This window comes from Vigna radiata, chromosome 1 (assembly GCF_000741045.1).
Source record: "Vigna radiata var. radiata cultivar VC1973A chromosome 1, Vradiata_ver6, whole genome shotgun sequence".
Lineage (NCBI taxonomy): Eukaryota > Viridiplantae > Streptophyta > Magnoliopsida > Fabales > Fabaceae > Vigna > Vigna radiata.
The window spans coordinates 20772719-20791153 of NC_028351.1; the positions used below are offsets into that span (position 1 = coordinate 20772719).

At 31.5% G+C, this 18435-nt stretch overlaps 2 protein-coding genes across 7 annotated transcripts; one reads left to right on the forward strand and one right to left on the reverse strand.

Moving 5' to 3' along the window:
- Window positions 1-2555: 2555 nt before the first annotated feature.
- On the forward strand, window positions 2556-7657 carry LOC106775194 (transcription factor TGA4). 5 transcript variants are annotated; one of them, XM_014666014.2, is made up of 8 exons: window positions 2556-3169; window positions 4291-4518; window positions 4610-4684; window positions 5247-5306; window positions 5399-5476; window positions 5566-5629; window positions 6284-6555; window positions 6910-7657. In XM_014666014.2, the coding sequence occupies exons 2-8, from the start codon at window positions 4345-4347 to the stop codon at window positions 7291-7293; spliced, it is 1107 nt and encodes a 368-aa protein (XP_014521500.1). In that variant the 5' UTR covers window positions 2556-3169; window positions 4291-4344; the 3' UTR covers window positions 7294-7657. The 5 variants fall into 5 exon arrangements, with proteins under 5 accessions (XP_014521500.1, XP_014494656.1, XP_014493876.1 ...); XM_014639170.2 differs by having other exon boundaries at window positions 4294-4518; XM_014638390.2 differs by lacking the exon at window positions 2556-3169 and adding an exon at window positions 3179-3973.
- A 2486-nt stretch (window positions 7658-10143) lies between these two features.
- Window positions 10144-13834, reverse strand: LOC106767849 (alanine--glyoxylate aminotransferase 2 homolog 1, mitochondrial). 2 transcript variants are annotated; one of them, XM_014652842.2, is made up of 9 exons: window positions 13495-13834; window positions 12733-12963; window positions 12272-12442; window positions 11833-11976; window positions 11542-11721; window positions 11082-11307; window positions 10800-10913; window positions 10616-10702; window positions 10144-10530 (listed from the first exon to the last, which is right to left on the reverse strand). In XM_014652842.2, exons 1-9 carry the CDS (start codon window positions 13732-13734, stop codon window positions 10487-10489), a joined length of 1437 nt encoding a protein of 478 aa, XP_014508328.1. In that variant the 5' UTR covers window positions 13735-13834; the 3' UTR covers window positions 10144-10486. The 2 variants fall into 2 exon arrangements, with proteins under 2 accessions (XP_014508328.1, XP_022641777.1); XM_022786056.1 differs by lacking the exon at window positions 13495-13834 and adding an exon at window positions 13365-13480.
- Between the last annotated feature and the right edge of the window lie 4601 nt (window positions 13835-18435).

The window sequence follows — 18435 nt, forward strand, 5'->3', positions numbered from 1 at the left end:
ATCGATACATTGACATGGGTTTAAAACTAATTTGTAAATAAAATACTAGCTGAAACATTGACATGAGATTAAAACTAATTTGTAAATAAAAGAAACAAGAGGTTTGTGAAAATATATATTTTTCATCCTTCCCCCTCCATAAGATGAAAGTTAATGTTCTGGTGATATTTGCAATTACATAATTACTCTACAAATAACAAAGAAAGAGAGTCTAAATAATATTTTGTTATATAATAATAATGTAATAGATTATTTCATATACATAATCGATTATATTACGTTATATAGTAATGTAACATAATTAGTTTTACAATATAATATATTAATAAAATTAGCATAATAAAAATAAAAAAATTTAAAATACCATAATAAAATTGAAAAATAATAATTATAATAAATAATAATATTATAAACAATGAAACTATTAATTATAATAAAATTATAAAATATAATTAATTATTAATAATAAAAAGATTATAAAATATACTGTTAAAATTAAATAATTAAATAAATTATTGATTAAAAGAATCAATGTCCATTTATGACAAGCAAAGACAAGTATAATTTAAGCGTTATATAATCAAACAATTAATTTAATTTTAAAAATTATTACTATAAAAAAAATTCTTAAATAATAATTAATTTTAGTAACAAAAAATTAACTAATCATTATAATAACCAATTTAAATACTAATTTATAAATTAAAAATTATTGATACCTAAAATAATTTTTACTATGAATAAAGAATTATTATTAATTTATAAATTTATATTTAAATTGGTTACTAGTCTGTAATTAAATTAATATTTAAAATAGTCATTACAATGACTAATTATTTTTTAAAATTGATTAGGATAAAATAGAAAACCATGTGAACACCAAGATGAGGAATTCTCTTTTGTATAATGGTACATATATAATAGTATTGATTTTATTAATACTAGCTAAAATATAGTGTAGTCACAGCTGTGTATTGTTATTTTCTTTACTATGTTCTTTGATATTTTTATAAATACATATATATTATTTTTATTTTACAAAATTTTATTTATTGTATGAAAACAAAACAATTAAATATAGGTTAAAGTTATGTTATAATAAGAAGCCTACTTATATCAAATGAAATATTTAAAATATATAATTTAATATTATTGAAAAATCGGAACAGTTACTTTTTTTTTTCAAAATTTACATGGACTTGGTTTCTCATTATTTTGTTAGTTTCTTTTCTCATTTCTTTTATTATCCTATGTCTACTTCTTTTTTTTTTTTTTTAATTTTATATTATAACTAAACGGCAAAATAGAAAAGTATTTAGATATTATAATATTCTTTAAAATTTAAAGTTGTTTTAAATATGTATAATTTTTTAAAAGTAAGTTAAAATAATCCTTTATGTCAAAAGCAAGGTGAAATCCCACCTAAAAGTTATAATTTATTTAAAATATTATTAGATGGTCGACAGAAATATCCGTAGAATTTAAGATTTTTAAATATTACTAGAAAAATTATAGATAAAAATTGTAAAATGATTATAATTTTTTGATATTATAATTATAAAGTATTGGAATGCTCATTTTTCATTTATAATAACAATAAATAATAAAATTATTACTGTTTTATTATAATTGTAATATAAATATAAATATTTTTTACAATTTTATTTATTTTATAAATAATTTTTTTATTATAAATAGTTACTTTAGTTAAAAAAAATTAAATTTAAAAAATATAAAATAAAAAATAGATTAATTTAAAAAGAATTACCATAAAATCGGTAAGATAATTATTTCAATTTTTTAAAGAGGTTAAAATTAAAAAAAAAAAAGAGTATATGTATATGAAAAAAAAAAAAAACTCCTATGACAAAAACCACGTCTTTTGCCAGTGTGTATTTGCATTCATTAATGTAATTTAAAAAAAAAAACAAGTATAATTCTAAATAATTGATTTTAAAAGTTAAAAAAAATGTATGTTTATGTTATTTTAAGTAAAAAATAAATAAATTAGAGAATTATGTTGTCAAGAAAAGTCAAACAATTATAATGGACACAATAAAAAATTTACATAGTTATCAACTGAAAATAAAATTTAACATATATATATATATATATATATATATATATATAATTACAAATCTCACATGTTTTAAATAGTTAAAAAGAAATTTTATAATAAAATTGTCATAACAGTAAAGATGATTAAAAAAATGATTTGTTTTATATATTGTATAGATAAATAATTTTTATAAATAAAAATTAACAAAAACAAGTTATATGAAAGAAAAGTAAAACTAGTGAGAAATTATATACATTAAAATGAATTAGAAAGAGTGAATAGATAAAAATGGAAATACTAGTATTAAGTGGTTAGTTAATTTGATATTTAAAGTGGAAAGAGGCCTCCATTTTTGTATGTGATGTAAGTTAAGAAAATCCAAAAGAAGAAAAGTTAAGAATAAAAGAGTGTAAACCATGGAAGATGCTTAGAGGAATTTATCCAAAGATGATTTTTGTGTACACAAAGTAGTTCTCCCATTGGCGTAATCGTAAAATGATGTCAGCAAGAGAACCCCACCAATCTGCAGGATCTACCTGGTGCGCACATTAGTGGTAGTGGAAATGTGACCATCATCATGTTTTCCTATTCCTCTCTGTTCTGTGTCTGTGTGAAACCCTTGACTCTCTACCACAACCCAACATCATCAGACAAAAGCAGACACGCACAAAAATACAACCTTTTCTAATTTCCAACACACCAAGTCTCCATGGTTTTTTTTTTTTTTTTTTCTTTTTCAATTAAAATAACCTAAAGTTCAATTGAAAAACAGTGGCCTTTATTCATCTAAAGCAGTGGCCCCTGTTTCAATAGACATATTAATAATTATAATTCCATGAATATGATGGGAGATTGGAGTAGTAGGGTTGGGAGTTTGGTTGTTTTTTTGGTGGTGAGTCACACAGCAAGAAAAAAAAAAGGCTTCCAAACACAGTATTTCTCATTAAAATAAAGAATTTTGATTTTCTTTCCTTGTAATTTTAAAATTTAGAGCTGAGGAAAACGAGGAAGGACCAGATACTAACTACATAAATACATGACAGCTCTTTATGGTTTTGTTTTTTTGAAGTAGTTGCTTGTGTTGTGCGCTTTCTATGATCACCTTCACAGGTACTTTCTTTCTTTCTTTCTTTCTTCTATCTTGCTTCTATAATCATTTTTTGTTTTTCTCTTTGAAAAAGTGTGCATACCGGTTTTGGCTTTGCTTTCACGTACGTACCAAAACTTATGATTTTTGTTGTTGCCCTTTTTTCGACGAGGACTAGTAAGTATCCTAGAATCTATTGTGCGGTTTTTTTTTTTTCCTGTCTATCTATCTTTGAAGAAATTAAGAAACTAAAACGTGGATAGGTCAAAAGAATTGATGCGTACTTGGTGCTGCTTTCTGTATTTGTGATAATCTGTACTTTCTTCGCACCCAAACTTTGTATTTCTTTACCATACTTTTATCCTTCGTTTGCAATACAATTAAGAAATTTGTCTCCTCTGTCCTTCACCACCTGTTCAAAAAGTTTAACCCACTGCTTCATTCTGGCTACCCTTTCTGTCTTTTGTCACCTAAGCAAGAAAATTAGTACCATGTTTGGTTCCATGATTTTAATGTACTCAGTGATAATTTCTACGTTTATGATTCTTCTTTTCCCAATGGGTTTTGACTCACGCTATGTACATTCCAGAGTGTATTCAACTCGAACAAACTATTTGGTGTCACAAACTTTTCCTCTGCTTCAGCTCTTACCAAACACAATCTTCCAAATTTATGGCATATTCAGTGTTTACTTAGTATTGCTTAAAATGTTCCCATCTACTTTCATTCAATCCAGCTTCCAGATTGGTCACATCACAATGGAGGCTTGCAGATTTCTTTATTCTTCTGGTCTTACTAATCAAATTGACCTTTTCTGCTTTACCCTGGTATGATTCCTTATGATCAACGTCACTCCTTAATGGTGCATGCAATATGATTAAGAAGTGTATGAAACAGTGCCGCAATAAGGTTTCTTTTGTTGTATTCTTTCTTGTATAACATGGTAACAGCGGCGCATTTCTGCATCTTACAACAATTTTCTTATGTTGCACTTGTGTCAGTCTTCAAATATCTTCCATTCCAATTCTTATTTGTTTACTTTTTGCTTTTTGATTATTTTATTATTAAAATCTAAGTGAAATGTGCTTCCTTAATGCGTTTTATGATTGAATGAATATTGAATCCTTTCATTTATTCTTAACAGCAGCCTCTGTATATGCATATGCATTGAATTTCTGCATCGATTAGTCCATAGAGCATGGATGCTTCATCCTCACAGTTTGTTTCCTCAAGAAGAATGGAAGTGTATGATCCTATCCATCAAATTAGCATGTGGGAAGAAAATTTCAAAAGTAATGCTAATACTTTAACTGCATCCACCTCCATAATTGAAGAGCTGGACATGAAGTTTGATAATCAAGTTCAGGCGCAAGTATGTTTACCAAATTTCTACGTTGTCTTTTGCAAATGATAATGCCTGTTTTGCCTACTAAGAAATTTCTGTTTTTCTGTTGAATACCTAGTCAGAGGAGGTTTCTCATGGCATATTTGGAACATCTGTGAAGTACAACCAAGATCATAATAGACTGGTTGATAAGGTAACCAGGTTATGTAAAACCCTTTTTCCTAAAACAGCATAAAGGGGTTATTCTTCGAAATATATTACTGGTTTGAATGGTTTGCATACTTATAACCATTAAGTTCTTCCAGCGTTTAAGTTCAAACTGTCTCAGAATACAGATACAGATACTTCTGTCCTTAGCTTCCAAAGAAGTTTCTTTTACTAGGAAGCTTATGTAGTTAATGCCATACTTAGATATACTCTCACTTTGGTGGCCACATTCTATGGGGTGTTTTTCTGTAATGTGATAACTTTATTTAAGCCATTTCAAACAATAGACTTAATCTTAGTGATATTCAAGCATGGGAAGGCACACCATTTACTCTTTTCTTCTTCCTCCATCTTTACCTTTATGTAGAAATTGAGTGACATCAGAAAGTATTTTAGACCCTTGGACTCTAAGGAAACTGCATAAGCACTGCAAATTAAGAGGTCCTCTGCTTCACAGTTTTGAATGTCTGGCTTGTATTCATAACTTTTTTCTTCTTCTACACTTATATGCCGAAAAAAGAAGCAATTTAACATGCTGAAACATGCAGACACAAAGACGTCTTGCTCAAAATCGAGAGGCTGCTCGGAAGAGTCGTTTGAGGAGAAAGGTTTGAAGGTTTATGCATTGAAAGATATTCTAAGCATGTAACAAGTGTTTACATATACTAATATCATGTGATTTTTTGATGTTTTTTCACAGGCATACGTGCAACAGTTGGAATCATGTCGTTTGAAGCTGATGCAGTTAGAGCAAGAGGTAGATCATGCTAAACGACAGGTGTTTACTCATGGATCACTTTATATAGTTCAATATCTCTTTTTTCTTTTCCACTTCTCTTGTGAATGTCTTGAGGCAACATACTGCAGGGATTGTATATCGGTGACGGATTGGGTTCTAATAATTTGGGTTTTGCTGGCTCTGTAAATTCAGGTTTGTTGTTATCAATAACTCTTGATTTTTCATTTAAAAGTGATTATTACTTATTACATATCGAGATAGTTAATGTTGTGATTTTTCCAAAATTAATTTTTTCAAGTAGAGAGTTTTTATTTTTTCATTTATCTTATAAACGAACTTCTAAACTCTTCTTTTAGAAATGCCTTCATAGTATATATAGAGATATTATATCTTTATGTCTGATATAGTAAATAATTTTGAAAACAGGAATTCATTCATCTTCAGATGACAACAGCAATTTCAAAGCATAGAGTGTTATATTTATTTCACTATTTGTGTTGACATTTTCTGCAAAACTAGATTATCTAGTCTAACAGATGAAAATACTCAAAAACTTGTGTTGTACTTGTTCTTCTACCTTTTTGCTTAAATTGGCATGATATTGCTCCACCAACCCATGAGAATACTATCAGCAATTTGATACTGAAAATATTAAATACCACAGAAAATGCATGTACAGCTCCCACGAACCTAACTGCAAACCTTAAATTGTCTTGTAAACTTCAGAATCAGAAACTTCATTTTGATTGATATAATATTTTCTGGGACTTCCTTTAGCATGTTTTCTTGCTCTGTTACACTCCTTTTTCCAACTATTTTTGCACTCTAAAAGTATCCAATCTACAGGAATAGCAACTTTTAAGATGGAGTACGAACATTGGGTAGAGGAGCAAAACAGACATATCTTGGAAATGAGAACTGCTTTAAGTTCTCAGATAGGTGACATGCAACTGGGGAACCTTGTACAAAGCATAATGAACCACTACTCCAAACTCTTTAGCATGAAATCTGCTGCTGCAAAAGCAGATATTTTCTACGTTATGTCTGGCATGTGGATGACAACAGCTGAACGATTTTTCTTGTGGATTGGAGGATTTCGCCCCTCTGAACTTCTTAAGGTGATGTTCGTTGTGTTAACATTGTTTGTATGTATTTGACCTCTAAAGTATTTCATATGATACTCACTAACCGAAAAAGTTTCAATTTTTATACTTTTTTTACTTTCTGAAGGCCTAATTCCTTGATGGTTTTTCTAATCATTCATAATATCATATGGGTGTGACATTTGAATGATGGCATCCTCTTTTCATTTCTTAATATATCATATCTGCTAAGCCATTCTTATTGACACAAAATGTTTACTGCTTGCAGTACATAACAGAAACACTGTTAGTACCGAAGTTCCTGATAACTGTTGAGTTTTGAGTTGTATTCAAACCTTGTTATATATAATAAATTTACTATAATTGCAGGTTCTGATCCCTCTGAGTGGACCTTTGACAGAGCAGCAACTGTTTGATACATATGGCCTAGAAAAATCATGCCAACAAGCAGAAGATGCCCTTTCACAAGGAATGGAAAAACTTCAGCAAATGCTTGCTGACAGTGTTGGGCGAGGACACTTAGTTGAAGGAACCCACATTCCACAGATGGATACTGCAATGGAGAGATTGGAAGCTCTGGTGAGCTTTGTCAATCAGGCTGATCATCTACGACAAGAAACCTTGCGGCAAATGTATCGAATACTTAGCATACGTGAGATTGGTCAGTTTCTGCTTGTTCTAGGAGAATATTTTCAACGCTTAAGGGCTTTGAGCAAACTTTGGGCTAATCGATCTCGAGAAGCACTTCCTTAGTCATCAAACACACATTATACCAAACAAACACCAATGACCCATGAACTTATTATCATCAACTGTCTATATCATTATCGAAACCATCTTCTCCGGCTGCTCACATTTTTCCAGCACTGAGAACTTGTAAATAGCTGTTTCTTACATTTCATATCATATTTGCTTGTGTCAAATGTGTATAATATAGAATAGCAGAGCAAAATGTTTTGAAATCTGCATAATCCTTTTATCATCTTTGTGAAATATAGAAATTGTTTTTGTATGTATTCCGTAGGACTCCCTTTAAATCGTCATCTCTTCTTCATTAATGACTCTTTGGAGAGAGATTCATTGAGGAGATGATTTTTTTTTATACGAAACATTTGTCAACTTATGCATTGTCGTTCTAGGTTTCTGATACTAACTTTATCAAGAGATGAATGTTACCCATTTATATTATCTTTTTTCTAGCCAAAAGATGATAATTCCGATTAACTAAATTGACACCTCTAGTATTCGCGCATTGTCGAGGCTGACTTTGTCATCTGTATCCAAGCGTCTTTCGTTCCCTGGCTCTGGCAAATACAGATGGAATCGATTACAACGCATGGGAATCAGTTACCACCTTATTGGAATCAATTCCATATGTCCTATGGTGCTTGGTGAAATCAGTTACACGGGAAAATCAGTTCCCTCTCCTTCATCTTCAACCGACCACCATGAAAGAGTTATGTGCAAAGCATCCAAAACATGTTTATACATCCAAAACAATGTTCATTGTAAACGGATGTGTTTTGTGATGGAAATATCAAGTGTAATGTTCTGTTTATATAATATTGTGTTATTAATTAATTTATGGCACATCCCCACTGATATATTGCAAACAAATTAGCAAAAACTTTTCAAATTACCATATCATTACACATTATTATTTTGCAGAAAAATTAACATAAAGTTTTCAAGATCCTTCAACATTGTTATATTGGAAAAAAAAATTAGCAAAAAGTTTTCAAAGTACCAAATCCTTCGACATTGTTATATTGGAAAAAAATAGTAGAAAGTTTTCAAATTAGTAGATCATTCCAAATAGTAGAAAAATTAATATGTAATGTTGCAAATGTCAATAACTCCAACTTTTTAATAAGTGAAAATTTGATTCATTTCATATCTTTACATAATACAATCCAAATTTCTCATCACAAAAAGTGAAATCCTTCAACATTGAACACCTAATCTACATACCATACTTAAAAAATCTAATCATAGAATTTTTATGAACAAAGATACCATAATAATATTAATTATACCCAACAAACAAACAAACCAACCCTATTAAGAACTTCACCCGCTTTCTTCAAACCTTAACTTCTTTCTCTAGATTATACATCTTTCTCATTTTTCTCTCAATAGTAGCACTCATTTCATCATTTCATCTCCACCATCTTCAGTGTACAATTTAAAATAATTACACCCAATCCAAACTTCATTTTCACTCTATTATTCACAATAATGATAACAAAACATAACCTTGTTAGCTACAAACCAGAATAGCAAAAACAAATCAAAACGAAAACTCCATGAGTTTGACCTTGTACTTGTAATTAAGACAATCCCAAAATTTTCTCTTACCATTCTTAACCGTTCTAGCCATTCTCAACACATCAAGCTCTCTATAGTTATAAGTGGATGCTCCACCCAATCCCTTAGAGCCACCATCGTGAAAGAAAAAACTATGATGTTGCACCCGTCACGAATTATAAGGGCAAGATAAAGTGGAATGATCTCTTAACATAACACAACACATAGAAATAACACACAAAGGTGGAAGATAACTTTTAGGGATTATGACAAATTATATTTTCTCCCCTAAAAGGACACGACACACAAATTATGTTTTCTTCCCTCCATTTGCCATGTTCTCTCCCCAGCAACTTATGATTCTTAACATCTCTGCCATGTTTACGTCTCACAATGACATATCATCACTATCTTAACTATGTTTACTCACACATAAACCAAACAATACTCTTTTTAAAAATATAAGACCAAATTAAACAAAACAATAATAATGAGACCAACTTGAATCAACTTAAAAAAATAGAATAAAAGAATATATCTTTTGCAACATATTTTAATTTTTAAATTGAATGTTTTTAGACTATGATTTCAAATTGATATTGATTTCTGTACTTTAAAAACTAATGAATTAGTTTTGAAATCTTATAATATTAAAAATTCGAAAATAAAGATAATATAAAAGTATCAAAACCGAATATAGTGTCAATTTAATACTTCCATCCATTTTGTAATAATAAAAATCATACTAATTAATTAGATATAAAAAAGATTAAAAACAAAACTGAATTCACTTATTAGAAAATATAAAAGTTAAAGATAAGTTTGAAAGAAAAAAGGTATGACCAAATACGTACGTTTCTTTAATGTTTAAATTTTTTGTCTTGTAAGATGGTGAACTGACATTTAATAATACGTCTTATAATATTAAAAATTCAAAAATAAAGATAATATAAAAATATCAAAACCGAATATAATGTCAATTTAATACTTCCATCCATTTTATAATAATAAAAATCATACTAAATAATTAGACATTAAAAAAATTAAAAACAAGACTGAATTCACTGATTAGAAATATAAAAGTTAAAGATAAGTTTGAAAAAAAAAAGGTAGGACCAAATACGTACGTTTCTTTAATGCTTTTGTTATTTTATTTTAAGAGATATGTTTAAAAACATGTACTACACCAAATCTAATTTTGCTTTAATTTCATATTTGGTCACGTGCAACAAAATCATCGTAAAAACAAAGACAAACGTCCAAGTCTGCAAGTCTACACCTAACTTAGGATATCGCTTCAGGAATAAAAATTTCCGTACGAATTAAATTTCTGACACTTAGTTTATCATTATTCAACTAAAACCAGAATGTTTTAAATGTATTAGTTTTGACGTTTAAAGTCTCGTATTCGTATTTTGTAGATTCACGTTTTGACCTGGTGCGCCACCAAACGCGCCTTAAGAACCTACTTTTTCGTCGTAGTCATTGATTTTGTCTTATATGGATTTAAGCTACACATTGTTCTTGAATGCAAACACTACTCTTTCATTCAATGGAGGGGAACACCCTCACTTGGCAATTTTAGTTCATTTCTGTGAACTAAAGTTATTGCTTTCTCCGAGACTTTTCATTCATCTGCTCACAACTTTGATAAAGAGTAGTCCAAGGCATCCACGAGAAAATCTGCACACAAGAACAATACTCATTGAAATGACAGTGCTAGAGAAGCTTCAGAAAATAATACATGGAATCTGCGTTTATATTATACCTGCATCATCTTTGGTGAAACACATTGGTGGCTTGATCCGGAAAACGTTTCCATGGATTCCTCCTTTCCCCACTAGAACACCAAGTTCTTCAAGGTGTATAAAACAAACAAATGAATCATTACACTGTTTGGAAGATATTCATGAAACGAAAGCTTCAGATTCATAAAATGGTTTTTGTCTAACCTCGAAGTTTCTCAAACACAACAGCAGTTTCAGCCTTTGCAGGTGTCTTGTCTTTACGGTCAGTAACCATCTCTACTCCCACCATTAAGCCTCTTCCCCTCACGTTTCCGATGACTGACGTAATATACACAATGATAATGAGAATAGTCAACCAAAACAAGCAGAAACATTGTTTTGGTGTGGAATTGCTTTAGAAAACATATTTTAAAATGATAAAAAAAATGAGAAGAAAATCAATTAGACCCCAACTTTTTGGGTTATGTTAAATTCAAGATCACATACTTTCATGTCTTTGCTCAAGTACTCTCAAACGCTCAAGCAAGTGAGAGCCAACTTCAGCAGAATGAGCTTGACGCTTCTCCTTATCAAGAACCCTGAGCACGGCAAGTCCACCAGCAGAACAGACAGGGTTCCCACCAAACGTATTAAATTGAATCTTCTGTGCCATCACACTAGCTATTTCTGGAGTTGTAACTACTGCTCCTAATGGCAGACCATTGCCAATACCCTGATACAAATATTGCAGAATATAATGCAGATGAATAAAATAAAATCTACAATGAAATATAATAGAAAAAGTGTGTACTTAATGGAAACATCATAATACCAAAACATCTTATACTTAATAAAGAAAAAACAGGAGGCTGTGATAGAAACTTATAATGCGTTATGAAGTTTATAGGATACAAATATGCTGCACTTCACGAAATGGTAAAACAAACAATGAGATGGCGGTATAGACCTTTGCCATGGTAACTATATCAGGAATGACACCCTGTGTCTCAAATCCCCAATAATGGCTTCCGGTTCGGCCAAAACCGGTTTGAACTTCATCAGCAATGCAGACACCACCAGCCTTATGTACAATATCATAAATAAGTTTCAAATACCCTGGAGCCAATTCAACTGTTCCTCCAACTCCCTAGAATAAGCCATGAACAGTCGGTAAGCAAAACAAAAAGAAAAGTCAATGGGATGTTTTTAACACAGCTTTAAAAACAAAAAACTTAAACATGACTTATATTCTACATACTTGAATTGTTTCAGCTATAAATCCAGCAACTTTTCCTGAAGTTCCATAGTCAATATGATCTTGGACATCCTTTGCATAACTAGCAGCATCTGCGCCAAAGACTCCACGATATGGATCTGGATTCATAACGTGATGAACATGACCCTAAAAGATTTAAATCATTGTTAAGAATAGCTACATTGCACCAGATTTAAATAAAAAAATAGCACATTCATGATTTGACAATGTAATTAAATTAGTTTGGTTTTTGAAAGATGTTGACAACGAATAAAAATTCACAACAGCTTCTAACACCAACTTATTGAGGAAGAAACGGGATCTCACACTCCCCTCTCATATTACATAAGACTGCACAACCAATGATTCTGATTGAAATTCAAAATTGCAGTGTATAAACAAAGGTCAACTGAAAAGTTGTGATAAAAACATACAGACAAACCTCTGGAATTGGATATTTCCACGTGTTTAGAGCAGTCAAACCAAGTGTACTAGAGCTCCCCCCGTGATACGCATTTCTCAGAGAAATCATATCAAGACTACCGGTATATAAACGAGCCATCATCATTGCTAATTCATTTGCTTCTGAACCAGAATTTACAAAATAAACAACCTGCAATTGAAAATCATGTTTTTGAATGTCAACAATTAGGATCCTCACTAGATATTTCATTTCTCAGCTCAATTTATGGTATGAAGGAGGAATGCCCCGCTTCTACTTTCTTCTCATTTTCTAAAAAAAAATTAACTGACAAGAAATAAAACAGATATTAATGGTGACATGGAAAAAATGTCACTGCTTTGGAGGCATGGTAATACTAAATCATTGATATCAGGCATTTCATGAAGGGGAGGCATAATGCAATGACAAGGTCAAAGATTCCAAGAACAAGAAAAACAGACCTTAAGGTTTCCAGGCATTTTTGATGCCAAAGCCTCAGCAAAATCACCAATTGTATGGTTTAGATATATGGTTGTTGCATGTTGCAGAAGTTTACTCTGCTCCGTAATGGCATTCAATATTTCAGGGTGGCAATGTCCGCAAGAAACAGTAACTATCCCCGCAAAAGCATCAATATAACGCCTCCCACTGTCATCATAAAGATATTGCATCTTCCCCTCCACGATATTCAGCTATACACCATTTCAAATTTTGATTCACACATCAGTTACCATAAATAAATCCTTAAAATAAAAATAAAATAATAAACGAAAAAGAGACGACAAGGATCTGTTTCATTCTCTTCTCACATTCTATATTTTAAAAATTTGTTTTCCAGAAAAATTTCAAGCTACAAAGCAAGCAATAAATTCCTCAACCAAAATCTATGAAGTTTTGAGAAATGCTCTTTTGGTACACCACATTGTGAGGCCCTAAGCCTCAACTTGAGATCGGAACATTAAAACTCAAAAAGAAAAACAACGAACAGAAAGAAGAGAGATATGCTCTTGTGTTTCGAAAGGCTTTAGAAAACTGAAGCGCATTTTTCAATGCGCTTATGAGAAAAACAAATCTGAGAAGACGTTAAGCAAACCTTAAAATTCTTGCATGTCGAGAAACGAATCGACTTCCACAGATATCAGAAATCCACGCACGCAAAAAGAAAAAGGAAAAAAAATGGTTTCGAGGATGCTAGATTGTCTGTGTCAATTTCGGAGACTCACGGGTTTCTGATAATAGTGGAACAAGGAAGGACCGAGGAACGTTTTGCGCTTTGCGAAAACTTCATCGGCGGAGGGACCGTTGTAGGGAGCAGGTTTGTGATCGAAAGGCGGGAGCTGCTGCGGCGGCGTAACGACAGTATCGGCGGCGGCAGCAGCAGCGGAGCGTTGGAGAGAAGAAAAGGAGGCGCGGTGGCTGGCGACTGCAATGGTTGTCTTAAGCGACCTCTGCATCGCCGTCATGGTTGCGATATTTTCAATAAACTCAAACTGAAACTATAAGGCTTGAGTATTATATAGAGTTATTTTATTATTGCTGTGTTTTTGGATTGAGGCGAATCACGAGTTACACTGACACGTTAGATTGTGAGCGGATACAACTCAGAGAGAGAAGGTGTAGGTGAAGATGCATGTGCGTGCACTTCTGAAGGAAGTGAAACTTAACAAAACAGTACTTTCACACTCTTCACCAAAACGCACACTCTGTAATTAGAATAATCATGTATTATTTTTAAATTTTAAGATTAAATTATATTAAAGTTTAGAACAATAAATTTTATTTAATTTTTTGAAAAACTATCTAAAGTAGTAATTATTAGTGATTTTATTTTATTGGCACATGGAAAATAACAGTTCCAGAAACTGAAATAATTTTGTTTTATTTGGGCCTTGACTGAGAGAAAATGCATGGTGAATCGGAGAGGAATCTTGCGCAGTCCCCACATCGAAAGAATCATTTATATTTTAGGGTAACGATGTGTATCTCTGTTTTCAAGGCATAATCATTTATATGAATGTAGTATGAGTTTATTGAATTGATCTTTCCTTTTTTTTCATCCCACATGTCATTTTTGGCACGCTCATCACTATTCATTGTTATGGTTTTTTTTTTTTTTATAAGAGATTGAAAATCACAATCATTACTTGTAATTGGGGTTTTCTTAAGAACACTGTTGTTGTTATTTAACTTGGTTAAGAATTGATTTTGGAATGAATTTCATACCTGAACGATTCACAATCGTTGCTACATGTAGATAGCGTTTTGCGGAATTGATAGAGACGTTGTCATCGATCTGATGAGTCTAAGCACAACGAGGGAGAGGCAAGTGATAGGTTGAGTTGGAGGTAGGTGTTGTAGCTAGTGTCGGGTCGGTAATGCTGTGGATTGTGCTGGAGATGAAGGTGATGTCGATGGAGACAGTAGAGATATTGAGAAAAATGTGATCTATACGGACTTTGATTTATATGTAAAAAACAATTACATTCGAATTTTATACAATGATATTGAAAATTGAATTACATACAAATTTTTTCATAAGTATTAAAAAATAAAGGTTTAAAAATAGTCTTCATAGTATGAAAATCTTAAGTGGGTTTTCATATTTGTAATTATCTTAATTGGGTCTTAATATTTGTAAAATTAAATCAATTGAATCCAAATATTTGTAAAATTGAGTTAATTAAGTCTTGTCGTTAAATCTTCACATATGACGTTAACAACGACTAAGTTGTTGCATGTTAATGTCAAAGTGTTTGATTATGTAAAATTTTTATTTAATTTAAGACATTATGAGATTTTCATATTAGGGTCCACCATCGTCATCACCACCGACGGTCACCATTTTCACCATCAGAGCTAGACCCTTTTCAACCACATTTTGCAATCAGTCATTGCATCATCCAAACACAACAACGTACCACCAAATATCAGACCCCTAACCTGCAGAGAAGCTCAGATGAACAATACCAAAAATCTCCAATCGAAACTAAGAGCCTCGCATTGTGATACGTCGGAGGACGAAAACCCTTGTCGTCGTAGAGACATTGCTGCTGAGATGCCCACTAGCCCAAAAATCGTCGCGGTCCACCGCTCCATCTCCTTCTTTGCCCTCATTCTCCGCGCATGGCCTTTTGGAGCATTTCCTTCATCCGTAAACCCTCTCATATTTATCAACCTTGATCTTCTGTTTTTTAAACTTTTGGATCCAACATCATTGTGGTTGTTTAATCTGGTTGGCATTTTCTATTTTTCACAAATACCTAAAGGATTTCGAGAAGACCATGCTAACAAGACAGACAGGGTTGACCCGAAGTCAGCTACAAAAATAAAATGCTTTTCTCAACTTGATTCATTGTGCTTCTTTGTGTCTCTCTTGTTGTTTGAAAATATTGATCTAAAAGAACAATAGAGGATGATATTTTTATATATTTGAAATTTGCTTAAATTAAGTCTCAAATTGGTTCATAAATGCATGTGTGCGTATGTGGAAGCCTATGATTGAGGATATATACAAGCAAGATGTTTCTGATGTGGACATGGACTCAACTTCTTCATCTGAAAATGTCTCCAAGGCAACAAAAAGTGATGTCAAGATCTCTAATGATACGGTTGATGATTCACAGCACTGTCAGAGTCCAATAGTAACCTATACAAATCGTGGTGGTGGACAAGCTAAGGACTTTGGATATGATCAAGTTCTTGATACAAAAATCATGGCTTCCACTGGATTAGCTAGTCATGAGGTTGAAACAAAACATAGGTCAGGAAAGCAGTCTGGGGAGAAAAGGCCAAATTTGGATAATTGTGATCTCTTCTCTGATAACATGGTTGTTCAATCTGATAGAGCTACTAATGATGACAGGTTTATAGCAGTTGGTTCAACGTGCCAAATGTCAGAGTTTGAGAGCTTAAAGTCAGGAAGTGGAGTGTCTCTAACTTTGGGTTTACAACATTTCTACTGCCAATTAATTAATCTACCTTTTATTTATCTCAAGGAATGTATGATTACTATATCAAATTCAATTACTTGGCAAGTTTCGAAGGCGTTTGCAGAGGGGCGTTTGTAGAGGGGAAAATGCTTCTAAGGGAAATTGCAGATAATGATTGCATTAGCAAAGAGGCAAATGGTTGGGCACAAGATACAAAACTGGATCGTGAAAATTCCCTCGATCAACCACGCCATTGCTATCTCAAGGTAAAAACTCTGATGCATGAGAATCTGAGGATTCCAAGTGGGGCACCAAACAACGTGACTTTGATGCGTCTTTAGGTGCATTGTCCAACGCATGGTCCAAGTCGGCTTCGAATTCTGCAAACACCACTAAAACAACGTCGCTTGGGGTGTACTGAACGACGAGGTTTGAAGAACCATGGGCCACATGACGTTGTCGGTGAGAGGGGAAAAGTTTTGAATATTTGGTGTTTCGTTGAAAGGTGGTGGTTGTTGGTGGTGGAGTCAACGGAGCAACGATAGGGGAGGACGCGGAGGGGAGGGAGGAGAAGATCTGATTCCATTCAGAAGTTTCTCACACCTCTTTAAATGTTAGGTGGAATTGAGATGGTAAAACATATCACTCACTAAATTTAATCATAATGACATGTCCTCTTAAAAATAATTACAACTCATATGTTAAAACGGTTTGAGAACATTTAACGGACAAGACAAAATTGGCTCAATTTTACAAATATTAGGACTCAAGACAATTACAAATACGAGGACTCACTTGAAATTTCCATACAAACAGAGAACCATTCAAAGGTTTAAACCATTTAAAAAATTAAAAAGTAATCTGGGATTGAAATTAATGTCATTAATTCTATTAATCAATATTATGCATTAATTAGAACTTTCATATTCCTATTAATTAAAAAGGTTAAATTAGTTTACATAAACTAAAGTAAAACTAATTTTATACAAAAATATAAAAAAATGTGTTAAGAAATTTTACATAAACTAAAATAAAACTAATTTAAAATATATAAATAAATTCAAACTTCATCTTCTAACTTAATTTTATAAAATTAAATTAGTTTAATTTTTTTAAATCAAGAAAAAAGAAAGTCTGGATACGTAAAATGAAAGTGATTGGTGAATGCGAGAGAGACATGGTACGAGCAGTGTGTGATAGAAGATGGTGAGGGTTTTGTGAGTATGACAAGATGATAGTACATAGTAGTGGTTGGAATCGACTAAATAATCGTGTGATTACTTCCTTGTTTTGTCGTAAAGGATAAGATCACCGATTCAACGATAAATCAGAATACACGAATTAATGCTGTAATGCTTATGATGCAGTATTTGGTAGCTGCTCCTCCTCCCACCAAATCCCAACCTCATGACAGCTACTCAATCTAATCATACAAATCACAATCATCGTCCTCATCTTCATCAACTTTTAAACATACACGTCTGTTTTCGTCCCATGCTTTCTTTATCTTATTCATGTCATTTTCATAAAAAATAAATATGATCCATCATAAAAAGAGGATTCAGTTAAAAATAATTAAGTTCAATCAGGTTTATTTATTTTCATTTAAAAACCTTGTAACTCGATTCAACTTGCAATATGTTGATAAATTAGCTACTTCAAGATATTTTATTCTTTTAAATTATTTTATATATTTATTAAGTTATTATTTTATAGTGGTATGTTAATCTATTTTACCAAAGTATTATATAGAAATAATAATTAAAAATTTAAAATATCTGAAATTTAACAAGAAATAAATTACATATTCAAATTATTTAAACATTAAACAACATTATAATATTTAAAATAATTAAATTTTCAATTTACATATTTAAAAATAATAAATAAATATAACGAAAACTTATTGAAAATGATGAAAAGTTACGATAATTTAAAGGTCAATTAATCTTTTATCTAATTTGAATTCGTTTAATATATTGATTAAGTAAGTTAGACTCAATTCGAATTATATCTAAATATATATATATTTTTTTAATTCAACCTTATTCAAATTCATAATAAACTGAGTTGATTTATAAATTAAAATCATATGTAATGTTTAAGTGTAATTGAATTTGATTTTAGGTCTAATTTATATATATATATATATATATGGGTTACACGCGTACGCCTGTTTTTCAGTTGGTACGCTTTAACAATGTGTACCGGATTATAGTAGACAAAAATACCCTC

What these genes read in the sequence shown, in the direction of transcription:
- LOC106775194 (XM_014666014.2), top strand. Translation starts at nt 4,345, where the DNA reads ATGGATGCTTCATCCTCACAGTTTGTTTCCTCAAGAAGAATGGAAGTG. An exon ending in ATAATCAAGTTCAGGCGCAA is followed by an intron (nt 4,519 to 4,609) that starts GTATGTTTACCA and finishes TTGAATACCTAG; the next exon opens with TCAGAGGAGGTTTCTCATGG. An exon ending in GCCCCTCTGAACTTCTTAAG is followed by an intron (nt 6,556 to 6,909) that starts GTGATGTTCGTT and finishes CTATAATTGCAG; the next exon opens with GTTCTGATCCCTCTGAGTGG.
- LOC106767849 (XM_014652842.2), bottom strand. Translation starts at nt 13,734, where the DNA reads ATGACGGCGATGCAGAGGTCGCTTAAGACAACCATTGCAGTCGCCAGC. An exon ending in ATATAGTTACCATGGCAAAG is followed by an intron (nt 11,308 to 11,541) that starts GTCTATACCGCC and finishes TATTTGTATCAG; the next exon opens with GGTATTGGCAATGGTCTGCC. An exon ending in TGTGTTTGAGAAACTTCGAG is followed by an intron (nt 10,703 to 10,799) that starts GTTAGACAAAAA and finishes TACACCTTGAAG; the next exon opens with AACTTGGTGTTCTAGTGGGG.